A 12415-nucleotide genomic window follows, 5' to 3' on the forward strand; every position below is an offset into this window, starting at 1 on the left:
TAAAATGCACTTTTTTGTTGACATGCCCTGATGTGTCTTGCAGGGGATATTGCCGTCTTTGCACGACCACTTAATGTGTCAAAGGGCGACAGAGGCTTGTTGACGACTGATGTACTGTTGGCTGTTGATGGAACGGATAAACCGGAAGAACTGCTGTTCGAGGTCACTTCCCCACCCCAGTATGGACAGTTGGAGTATGTCAGCTATCCAGGAGTTGGCATTACCAGCTTCAGTCAGATGGACGTGGCTGCTCAGACTGTTTGCTATGTCCACAGCAGCAAAGCAGCTCCTGCAAAAGATACGTTCAGGTAAACCTAATCTTTATTTTACCTTTGACTCCAAACCTAAAGTATGACAAGAAAGGTAGAGATTTTATCAAACGTTGTTTACCCATATTACCTTATAATAAATTATTTGTCAATACAGATAAGGGTTAAAGAATCTCGTACTCTTCTACTACTGTATGCAAAAAGGATATTCCCAGTCGCAACCACAATCTTATAAAAAAGTGGCCTTCCTCTATGTGTTCTCAAAGCTCTGTCCTGCACAGCAATATCCTTATGGGTTACTTATCCCAAATACAATATATTGGAAGTTTAGCTCCTGTGCTTTTTCAATCATAGGCCTTTTCTATTGTTTGCCTGCACTGGTACTGTTATGTGTCTCGTCCTCCATAGCAGCACAGAGCCAACAATCACGTTCTCACAAAAGGTAGGAGAGAAATGGAGCACATCTACTCCATACATTCTGTGTGCGGTGAGGCATGCGTTTCAAATCGGGCCCCAGCCTTTCCTAGAGCACACACAGCACTGTCTGTGCACCATCTCCCCTTCAAACTCTGCAAGGTGGGTGGCGATTCATTGCCTCATCCGCAGAAGTCTGCCCATCATCATGGAGAGCTCTCCCCCCAGGGCTGGCTTTAGCTCTAATGGCACCCAGTGCGACAATCGTTTCCCCCAGCCCCCCCAATGACCTCGGTCTTTACAGATTCCCTCCAGTCGCGCCCCTCGTCTCTCCATAGACCCTTTCTCACATGTATTCAATTTGTTTAATAGCACTGCTCATGCCAATGTAGGTTGTCAGAGCACTTTACATCACGCACACATTGTACTCTTAAAATGCCCCAGAGTGGTTGGGGTTAGCTTTACTAATAAAATGTATTTCTACCCAAACTAATCTTTTAGGCATCGTTAGGATATTGAAAGGCAGTTTGCATACAGCTCTTTTATGACAGTCCTTAAATCACTGTGCTACATTAGGATTGTAACTTATGAGATGTAAGTTACGAAAGGATCTTTGTTACAAAAGCACTAACCCACCGACTTTTCCACATAAATACACTTGAGCATAAATACTGATCAGCATGGTACACGTTCTTGCTGCAGGCATATTAACCCTCTGTTGAGTCGGGACTGCGACAAGACAAAATCTTGATCTCTTTCCAGCAGGAACATTAATCCCCAGAGTTATCTTGACTTTTTATTCTTTCCTGAAATCTGTCGGACACACAACAAACTTTGCAGCGGATGCACATAAACACATAAGTTGTTTCTAAACACAGCTCCCCCGATGTCACAGTCCGAAGAAGCATTATGAGCTTGGACTGTAGGTGAGGAGATCACATTTCAGGATATCCTCGAGTCTTACTTTAATAAGAAGCAGTGATTCAGAGCACTGCTGAAAAAATAGAAAGATAAGCATGGAAGCACTCAGGGGCGCAGCTTGGTTAACAGGATTGGGTGGGATAGTGTGAGCTTCTGATTTTTCTGACAGTCACGCAGGCTTGAGGGGACCTTAATTAAACCTCTGTACGTGACTGTTATTTCTGATGTTATTTTTCCTGTCGGAGCTCCCAGAGCTAAAATATTTGTCAGATGTCCTGAGTTTTGGTCACAATCTTTACCCTCCTAGTGAATACATTCCTTGAGCTGACGTGCCTGCTCCTCCATCCCCCTGTGTTAGAAATGGGGTTTTTGGTTGGCAGTTAGGTTGCCCTCTGTCCAAGCAAGAACCCTCACTCTAGTCAGGGTAAGTCACACACAATCCAAAATCAGCCTGTGCTCACCCTCCGGTAGCTTGGCACGAGCAGTCAGGCTTACCTTAGAAGGCAATGTGTAAAGCATTTGTGCAATAAATCATACAACACCATAGCATAACACCACAAAAATACACCACACAGTATTTAGAAAAATATATAATATTTATCTGGGTATCTTCAGGTCAAAACGATCAAAGATGCAATATGAATTTGTAAAGATATCACTGAAAAGTGATATAAAGTGTCTTAAGTCTTTAGAAAGTAAACAGAGTCTCTTTCAAACACAAAGTACCTGGTTTCTGGTGGAAAATCTCCTCAGAGGGCCACAAAGGAAGAGGTGCGTGGAAAAAGGGGTGTGTGCGTCGATTTCTCCCCAGCACACACGGACTTGCGTCGTTATTTTCCACGCGGGGAAGTCGGGCGTCGTTTTCCGGCGCGCGGACAGTCTCTTTCTGTGGGTCGCGGGGATTACCAGATGTCCCGGGTCTGTGCGTGGATTTTCCTGCTTGTTTTCCGGCTGCGCGTCATTCTGCGGGGCTGCGCGTCGAAGTTTCGATCTCACGGCAGGCGTCGCGTCGATTTCTCCTGCGGAGTCGGGCGGCGTTGTCCTTGCGAGGCCGTGCGTCAAAGTTTTGATCTCACGGCAGGCGTTGCGTCGATTTCTCCTGCGGAGTCGGGCGGCGTTGTCCTTGCGAGGCCGTGCGTCAAAGTTTCGGTCGTCCCGAAGGCGTCGCGTTGATCAGCGTCGGTGTGCGGCGTTTTTCTTGCCGCGGAACAAGCTGTGCGTCGAAAAGTTCGGCGCACGGAGCGTCCAAGAGGAAGAGTGAAGTCTTTTTGGTCCTGAGACTTCAGGGAACAGGAGGCAAGCTCTATCCAAACCCTTGGAGAGCACTTTTACAGCCAGGCAAGAGTTCAGCAAGGCAGCAGGCCAACAGCAAGGCAGCAGTCCTTTGTAGAAAAGCAGACCGGTGAGTCCTTTGAGCAGCCAGGCAGTTCTTCTTGGCAGGATGTAGTTTCTGGTTCAGGTTTCTTCTCCAGCAAGTGTCTGATGAGGTAGGGCAGAGGCCCTGTTTTATACTAAGTTGTGCCTTTGAAGTGGGGGTGACTTCAAAGAGTCTCTAAGAAATGCACCAAGTTCCCTTTCAGCTCAATCCTGTCTGCCAGAGTCCCAGTGGGGGTGTGGCAGTCCTTTGTGTGAGGGCAGGCCCTCCACCCTCCCAGCCCAGGAAGACCCATTCAAAATGCAGATGTATGCAAGTGAGGCTGAGTACCCTGTGTTTGGGGTGTGTCTGAGTGAATGCACAAGGAGCTGTCAACTAAACCTAGCCAGACGTGGATTGAAGGGCACAACAAGTTTTTAGTGCAAAGAAATGCTCACTTTCTAAAAGTGGCATTTCTAGAATAGTAATATTAAATCCGACTTCACCAGTCAGCAGGATTTTGTATTACCATTCTGGCCATACTAAATATGACCTTCCTGCTCCTTTCAGATCAGCAGCTGCCACTTCAACAGTGTATGAGGGCAGCCCCAATGTTAGCCTATGAAAGGAGCAGGCCTCACAGTAGTGTAAAAACGAATTTAGGAGTTTCACACTACCAGGACATATAACTACACAGGTACATGTCCTGCCTTTTACCTACACAGCACCCTGCTCTAGGGGTTACCTAGGGCACACATTAGGGATGACTTATATGTAGTAAAAGGGGAGTTCTAGGCTTGGCAAGTACTTTTAAATGCCAAGTCGAAGTGGCAGTGAAACTGCACACACAGGCCTTGCAATGGCAGGCCTGAGACAGGTTTAAGGGGCTACTGAGGTGGGTGGCACAACCAGTGCTGCAGGCCCACTAGTAGCATTTAATCTACCTGCCCTAGGCACATGTAGTGCACTCTACCAGGGACTTACAAGTAAATTAAATAGTCAATCATGGATAAACCAATCAGTAGTACAATTTACCCGGAGAGCATATGCACTTTAGCACTGGTTAGCAGTGGTAAAGTGCCCAGAGGTCAAAAGCCAACAACAACAGGTCAGAAAAAATAGGAGGAAGGAGGCAAAAAGTTTGGGGATGTCCCCGTCAAAAAGCCAGGTCCAACATGACCCCCTACCAGCCTAAAGCCAGGGGAGAACAATCACTATCCTGATGTACTTCCCTGTTTGAGGCGACAGAACAAGGACCCAGGCCCACAACAGCAGGGGCATGCTCCAGTTCTTCGCCTTCCTGACTCCAATTGGATCACTCTGTCCATACTCTCAGGGCCCACTAAGCCAACCCATGGGGAACATTTCTCCTTACCTGCGGATCCCATCTGTGCAGCACCTAACCTTACTTTGCTCACAGATGTATCCCAGGAGCAGGATAGTACCACCATGACCAACACAGTGGTGTTGCCCACTCTACCCCTGGGGTGTGACACTTGTCCCCTCCCCAGGGATAACTCTGTCCACCCGGACAGCAAGCCACAGTGATTACTGACAGCTGCCAGGGATGAGAGCCAGGCCCCAAAGCTCTCCAACCACTGTGGCTGTGGAGAGTGGGGGGCGGTAGCCCCAGGTGCTGGGCACCCTTTAACCACTCTCCCTTCCACCAGGTCAGGGATGACAGCCTGAACCTGGTCCTCCCCTCTGGGGCTTTGTACCCTCCCTCCTGGAGCGGTACCCCCAGAGTCCAACATGGTCAGGGTGCTTACAGAAGTCACCCTGTACCATTCCTCCACCAGTGCAGGGCTGTCAACCTGCAACTGGCCCTCTAACCTGGGGCCTGTACCTTCAGGTTGGACTAGGGCCCGGGGTGAGGCTTCCCTCCCCCTGCCCTCCCTTCTGGGGTCCAGCACCCTCCAACTAGGAGTGGCCTCCTCAGAAGACAACATGGTAGGGGCACTGTTATCAGTAGCCCCTCCCTCCAGGTCCGGGGGGACACCCTGAACCTGGTCTTCCAGCCCAGGGTCTGTACCCTCAGACTGGATCACTGCCTGGCAAACCAGGACTTCCTGGGAGGCACACCTACCCCCCACCAGGGCAGAGTTTAACCTCTGCACCTGACCATTCAACTCAGAGTCACCACCCTGAAGTTGAACAATTGCCTGGCACGCCAGGACTTCCTGGAGGGCACACTGACCCTCCACAAGGTCAGAGTTTAACCTCTGAACTTGGCCATTCAACTCAGAGTCACCACCCTGAAGTTGAACAATTGCCTGGCACGCCAGGACTTCCTGGAGGGCACACTGACCCTCCACCAGGTCAGAGTTTAACCTCTGCACTGGGCCATTCAACTCAGAGTCACCACCCTGAAGTTGAACAATTGCCTGGCGCACCAGGACTTTCTGGGAGGCACACCTAACTCCCACCAGGTCAGAGTTTAACCTCTGAGCCTGGTTCCCCAACCCAGGTTCACCACCCTGAGGTTGGGCAATTGCCTGGCACGCCAGGACTTTCTGGGGGCGCACCTACCCCCCACCAGGTCAGAGTTTAACCTCTGAACCTGGTCATCCAACCCAGAGTCAACACCCTGAGGTTGGACAATTGCCTGGCACAGCAGGGCTTCTTGGGAGGCACACCTACCTCCCACCAGGTCAGAGTTTAACCTCTGAACCTGGGTATCCAACCCAGAGTCACCACCCTGAGGTTGAACAATTGCCTGGCATGCCAGGACTTTCTGGGGGGCACACCTACCCCCCACCAGGTCAGAGTTTAACCTCTGAACCCGGTTATCCAACCCAGAGTCAGCACTCTGAGGTTGAACAATTGCCTGGCACACCAGGACTTTCTGGGGGGCACACCTACCCCCCACCAGGTCAGAGTTTAACCTCTGAACCAGGTTATCCAACCCAGAGTCAGCACTCTGAGGTTGGACCACTGCCTGGTACACCAGGACTTCCTGGGGGGCACGCCTACCCCCCAACAGGTCAGAGCTTATTCCTTGAACCTGGTTAGCCAACCCAGAGTCACCACCCTGAGGTTGAACCATTGCCTGGCAGGCCAGGACTTCCAGGGAGGCACCTACCTCCCACCAGGTCAGAGTTTAACCTCTGAGCCTGGTTCCCCAACCCAGGGTCACCACCCTGAGGTTGGGCAATTGCCTGGCACGCCAGGACTTTCTGGGGGGCACACCTACCCCCGCCAGGTCAGAGTTTAACCTCTGAACCTGGTCATCCAACCCAGAGTCAACACCCTGAGGTTGGACAATTGCCTGGCACAGCAGGACTTCTTGGGAGGCACATCTACCTCCCACCAGGTCAGAGTTTAACCTCTGAACCTGGGTATCCAACCCAGAGTCACCACCCTGAGGTTGAATCTTTGCCTGGCATGCCAGGACTTCCTGGGGGGCACTCTCACCCCCCACAAGGGACACACCGTCCCCAAGGGCCACACAAGAGTCTGGTTGGCGCAGGTCTCCCGACCTCTGCCCATCCGGCAGAGTCTGGGTTTCCCCCAAACCAGAAACGGTTTCACCTGGTTCATTCCTGGGGGGCTCTGCTCTCAGAGCTGTCCCCTGACTCTCAAGGTCCTCCACTGGGGTCTGCAACCCCCTCTCAACCATATGTCTGGACTTCTGCACCCCCTCACTATGAGGGGTACTGCCAGACACCAGAACTGTTGGGATGCTGGCTACAGTCACCCCCCCAAGTTCTTCTGACACTGCGGGGCTTCCCTCAAAAGGTGGCCCTACGGTACAGGCTAGGCTTCCCTCCTGGTGTTCCCTCATGGAACCCTCTAGGACCTGGGACCTACCTGGGACACTACAATCCTTTCCCACCACACTCGGTTGGGAACCACCTAGACCACTCCCTTCAGGAGCACCCCCAAATGCCTCTTCAGACTCTCTGGTACTCACCCAGAAGTCTGCCTCCATTGTAAGCTCCCTGGGGTCAGAGAACTCACACTCCACCTGGTGTTGGCGTAGCTCTGGAAAATAAGGACCAGACATATGCTCTCCAGCAATTACATCACTCTGCCCTTCACATGTATTAACCACAGTACCCTTCACCCAACCACCCAGTAACTCAACCTTGGAAAAGCACTCTACTTCGCCCTCCTGAGACTGGTGAGACAGTATCTGTCTGTCCCTGACACTCAACCCAAACTCTTCTGGGATGTCTCTACACTCTATATCCAGGACGTCCACCAGGGGGGAACCCTTTTCTCTGTCACTCTCTGCTAGAGTCAGTAAAGTGTCCCTCCCCCCAGTAGGAATATGACTCCCTGTGCCAGTTCCCAAATCCTTCTCAGGGACCCTGTGCATAACGGGAACTACCTCATACCCTTGAACCACCTGGGGTGTGTCAACTCCCTTCTTCAAGTTGGGCACCACATCTCTGGGCTTGTGCCCTTCTTCAGCAGTACTGGATGCAAGATTTTTGCTGCCACCATCTGAACTGGACTCAGCCCTTCCGGCCTCCAGTTTCAGCTCTTTACAGCTCAGCTCTTGAGCTGCAATCTTTTCTTCTTCCAGGGCTAAGAGACTTGCTGCTTCAGCCCTTTCAAGCTGCTCATCTAGCTCTTCTAGACACCGCTCTAGAGCTAGGAGCCATTCATCTCCCACTGGTTCTCTTTCCTCATCTGAGTAGTCTTCCTCCTCATGTGAGCAGTCTTCCTCCTCATGTGAGTAGTCCTCCTCCTCATCTGAGGGGTACTTAGTCATTTGGTTTCTTGCTGCCTCTCTCTCTGCCCATCTTTCCTCCCCCCAGACTATGTAGTGATGGAGCATCTCCGCCTTAGTAGATCTCCTTGCTACAGGAAGGCCCCATTTTCTACAAAGCTTCCTTAGGTCAGCCTTAGTGAGGTGGTCCGTACGAACAAAGAATGAGTAGGTACACAATCCCATTTTGATAAGATCTTATCAGCAAAAACCAAAATCCAAAGTCCAAAATATCAATAGTATATCCAGGAGGACATCAGAGAACCAAGAGCCAAAAAAGATGAAAAATCAAGTTGACCTTCAACTGTGGGTAGGTAGTGAAATACTTAGCTACTGTATGTCACTGCACAAACACAAGTCCTATCCTCACCGCTGATCACCAATGTTAGAAATGGGGTTTTTGGTTGGCAGTTAGGTTGCCCTCTGTCCAAGCAAGAACCCTCACTCTAGTCAGGGTAAGTCACACACAATCCAAAATCAGCCTGTGCTCACCCTCCGGTAGCTTGGCACGAGCAGTCAGGCTTACCTTAGAAGGCAATGTGTAAAGCATTTGTGCAATAAATCATACAACACCATAGCATAACACCACAAAAATACACCACACAGTATTTAGAAAAATATATAATATTTATCTGGGTATCTTCAGGTCAAAACGATCAAAGATGCAATATGAATTTGTAAAGATATCACTGAAAAGTGATATAAAGTGTCTTAAGTCTTTAGAAAGTAAACAGAGTCTCTTTCAAACACAAAGTACCTGGTTTCTGGTTAAAAATCTCCTCAGAGGGCCACAAAGGAAGAGGTGCGTGGAAAAAGGGGTGTGTGCGTCGATTTCTCCCCAGCACACACGGACTTGCGTCGTTATTTTCCACGCGGGGAAGTCGGGCGTCGTTTTCCGGCGCGCGGACAGTCTCTTTCTGTGGGTCGTGGGGATTACCAGATGTCCCGGGTCTGTGCATGGATTTTCCTGCTTGTTTTCCGGCTGCGGGTCGTTCTGCGGGGCTGCGCGTCGAAGTTTCGATCTCACGGCAGGCGTTGCGTTGATTTCTCCTGCGGAGTCGGGCGGCGTTGTCCTTGCGAGGCCGTGCGTCAAAGTTTTGATCTCACGGCAGGCGTTGCGTCGATTTCTCCTGCGGAGTCGGGCGGCGTTGTCCTTGCGAGGCCGTGCGTCAAAGTTTTGGTCGTCCCGAAGGTGTCGCATTGATCAGCGTCGGTGTGCGGCGTTTTTCTTGCCGCGGAACAAGCTGTGCGTCGAAAAGTTCGGCGCACGGAGCGTCCAAGAGGAAGAGTGAAGTCTTTTTGGTCCTGAGACTTCAGGGAACAGGAGGCAAGCTCTATCCAAGCCCTTGGAGAGCACTTTTACAGCCAGGCAAGAGTTCAGCAAGGCAGCAGGCCAACAGCAAGGCAGCAGTCCTTTGTAGAAAAGCAGACCGGTGAGTCCTTTGAGCAGCCAGGCAGTTCTTCTTGGCAGGATGTAGTTTCTGGTTCAGGTTTCTTCTCCAGCAAGTGTCTGATGAGGTAGGGCAGAGGCCCTGTTTTATACTAAGTTGTGCCTTTGAAGTGGGGGTGACTTCAAAGAGTCTCTAAGAAATGCACCAAGTTCCCTTTCAGCTCAATCCTGTCTGCCAGAGTCCCAGTAGGGGGTGTGGCAGTCCTTTGTGTGAGGGCAGGCCCTCCACCCTCCCAGCCCAGGAAGACCCATTCAAAATGCAGATGTATGCAAGTGAGGCTGAGTACCCTGTGTTTGGGGTGTGTCTGAGTGAATGCACAAGGAGCTGTCAACTAAACCTAGCCAGACGTGGATTGAAGGGCACAACAAGTTTTTAGTGCAAAGAAATGCTCACTTTCTAAAAGTGGCATTTCTAGAATAGTAATATTAAATCCGACTTCACCAGTCAGCAGGATTTTGTATTACCATTCTGGCCATACTAAATATGACCTTCCTGCTCCTTTCAGATCAGCAGCTGCCACTTCAACAGTGTATGAGGGCAGCCGCAATGTTAGCCTATGAAAGGAGCAGGCCTCACAGTAGTGTAAAAACGAATTTAGGAGTTTCACACTACCAGGACATATAACTACACAGGTACATGTCCTGCCTTTTACCTACACAGCACCCTGCTCTAGGGGTTACCTAGGGCACACATTAGGGATGACTTATATGTAGTAAAAGGGGAGTTCTAGGCTTGGCAAGTACTTTTAAATGCCAAGTCGAAGTGGCAGTGAAACTGCACACACAGGCCTTGCAATGGCAGGCCTGAGACAGGTTTAAGGGGCTACTGAGGTGGGTGGCACAACCAGTGCTGCAGGCCCACTAGTAGCATTTAATCTACCTGCCCTAGGCACATGTAGTGCACTCTACCAGGGACTTACAAGTAAATTAAATAGTCAATCATGGATAAACCAATCAGTAGTACAATTTACCCGGAGAGCATATGCACTTTAGCACTGGTTAGCAGTGGTAAAGTGCCCAGAGGTCAAAAGCCAACAACAACAGGTCAGAAAAAATAGGAGGAAGGAGGCAAAAAGTTTGGGGATGTCCCTGTCAAAAAGCCAGGTCCAACACCCTGTATATGCAAATGTTCCCTTTTGTGACCGACACCAGCTCATCTGTGAATATCCATCACCTCCTTCAAAATCCCAAGTGTCTAAGGCAAGCACTTACAAATTGTTACTCTTCAGCACCACATATATACTGTATTCCATTGCATTTATCCCGTTGTTGTCTCTATATATTGTGTTTTATAAAAAATGTTCTTAGGTCGCAACCACACCAGCATCAAAACTGACTGCTTACAATCTGTAGTTCTTCACCCCCTGTATCCATAGGCACTGTGATGTGTAGTACAAATCAGAATTGGTACACAGAACAAAGAGACCACACAAATCCACACCTTGGGCACTCAAATCATAGCCAATCGTAAGCAAACACACTTACGGTGTATTCAACCATGGATCACATGAAGGGACACAACCGACAACTGGGCCTCTGAAATGACAACCAAAGCACTGGAAATACCACATCTTCACAAGAGCCACACAGAACATCAACTTCTACGGCACAATTGGTTCATCTGGCACTTTCACTCGCTCTCTCGCTCACTCTCTCTCTTTCCCTTCTTTCCCCCTTTTTAGGTCTCGCCTAGGCAGCACATGCGCTGTCTCTTCGAGACATGCTATTTTCTACATTGTGGAGCACGCCTATGGGTTTTATTGGTTCTTTTCTGTGCCTTTCAAAAGTACTTGCTTTTGTGTGGGTAACTGGTGTTAATTGTCCCTCTTTTTCTTCCCTCCCATGGAGATTGGCCGTATTACATGTACTCTTTCTCTTTTGTCCATTTAGGCTACTTTGGGTGCACTATTTTTTTTATTTTCTTGGGAGTGCTGTGCTGTTCAGCCAGGTTTCTTCCCTTCTTGAATGTTTTTGTTTGGCTGGGACTCCATGTCAGTGTGCGTTGTTTTTTTAGGAATCCCGAATTGGTTTTTGGCTTAAAAGCAAACACTTGCCGTGAGCTTGTTGATTTTTCCTCCCCTATCGGTGCTTTGATATAAACAGCGTTGTAATGGTGTGAGGAGCCGCACAAGACCAAGTGTATCCGTCTGCCTCTCTTCCAGAAGAAAACAAGCCGGTGAATTCAGAACTTCTCCAGTTCCTACAAGAATGCTTTCCCAGACAACAATGCTGGGCTTGCCTCACTTGTTGTCCCTGCTTATAAGTCCACGCACCTGCAGAGGCTATAAAGAGTGTCTTCCAGTTTTTTTAAAAGGCGGGCGCCTCCCAAAACACTGTGCCACTATTTGCCCCCTAAAATCCTCGTTTTCTGTTTTTAGGTAGTTTCATAACTGCTAACTCTAGCAGCCTTCACAAACAAGCAAGGCAGTTTCAAAAGTATTATATTCTTGTAATTAAATGAATGCACATTTTTTTATTTTTTTTTTATTTAACACGGCCAGGGAAAATAACCTCTGCCTCTACGCAATATTAAAGGACTGAAATAAAGGGGCGACCCTTAAATTTGTGTTTTAAAAATGTGCCTTATTGCAAGGTTGCTTTCCAGACTGGAAACACACAGAAGAAGCTTCAGGTCACACTAGGGGTTTGGATAAAATATATGTCAATGAAAGCCAGAGTTGGTATCTGAGCACATCCTTTCAACATTAATCATTACTTTTTCATACTAACGCACAACAATAACAAAAAGAAAAGAAAAATAGTAAACCTGTATTAACATCTAAAAGGCGAGACGTATCGGCTATGCCAATGCTTGTTCTCTCTTAGCATTTCACTCTCTCTCTCTCTCTCTCTTTCACACGCACGCACGCACACACACACACACATATACACGACACTGGATCATGAAACAGTAAAAAATAGAGAGCTCAAGACCACTGCGCCAGTGCCCAACTCATACAGTCCATAGCGCTAATAGAGCATACGCATGGTATAAATGTACTATAGAAATACCAGCAAAGACATAGCTCCCACCCCTGCACACATAACATATTCCAGACAGAAAAGCTACATACATACAAAGACACACACACCACAATATACCCAACAAATCTATAATAGTAATTAAGAGACAGTCTCCACTACTCCCAATGCTAAGGCCGCAGTACAGACCGGCTGTTACGCACACAGGGCCTAATTTGCAACAGGCCTGAGCCGCTGGAGCGGCACTTTTATGGTGCTCCTTGGCGCAGGCCTCTCAGTCATATCTATGAGGCGAAGCAAAGCTATCC

At 49.0% G+C, this 12415-nt stretch overlaps 1 protein-coding gene across 1 annotated transcript in view; it reads left to right on the forward strand.

The window, feature by feature from the left end:
* The window catches only part of FREM1 (FRAS1 related extracellular matrix 1), a 684067-nt gene that overhangs the window by 466656 nt on the left and 204996 nt on the right, over positions 1-12415 (forward strand). Inside the window, exon 25 of the mRNA XM_069238818.1 lies at positions 44-308. Coding sequence (XP_069094919.1) covers positions 44-308 — 265 coding nt within the window. The remainder of the gene's footprint in view (positions 1-43; positions 309-12415) is intronic.

Source organism: Pleurodeles waltl, chromosome 1_2, assembly GCF_031143425.1.
Source record: "Pleurodeles waltl isolate 20211129_DDA chromosome 1_2, aPleWal1.hap1.20221129, whole genome shotgun sequence".
Classification (NCBI taxonomy): Eukaryota; Metazoa; Chordata; class Amphibia; order Caudata; family Salamandridae; genus Pleurodeles; species Pleurodeles waltl.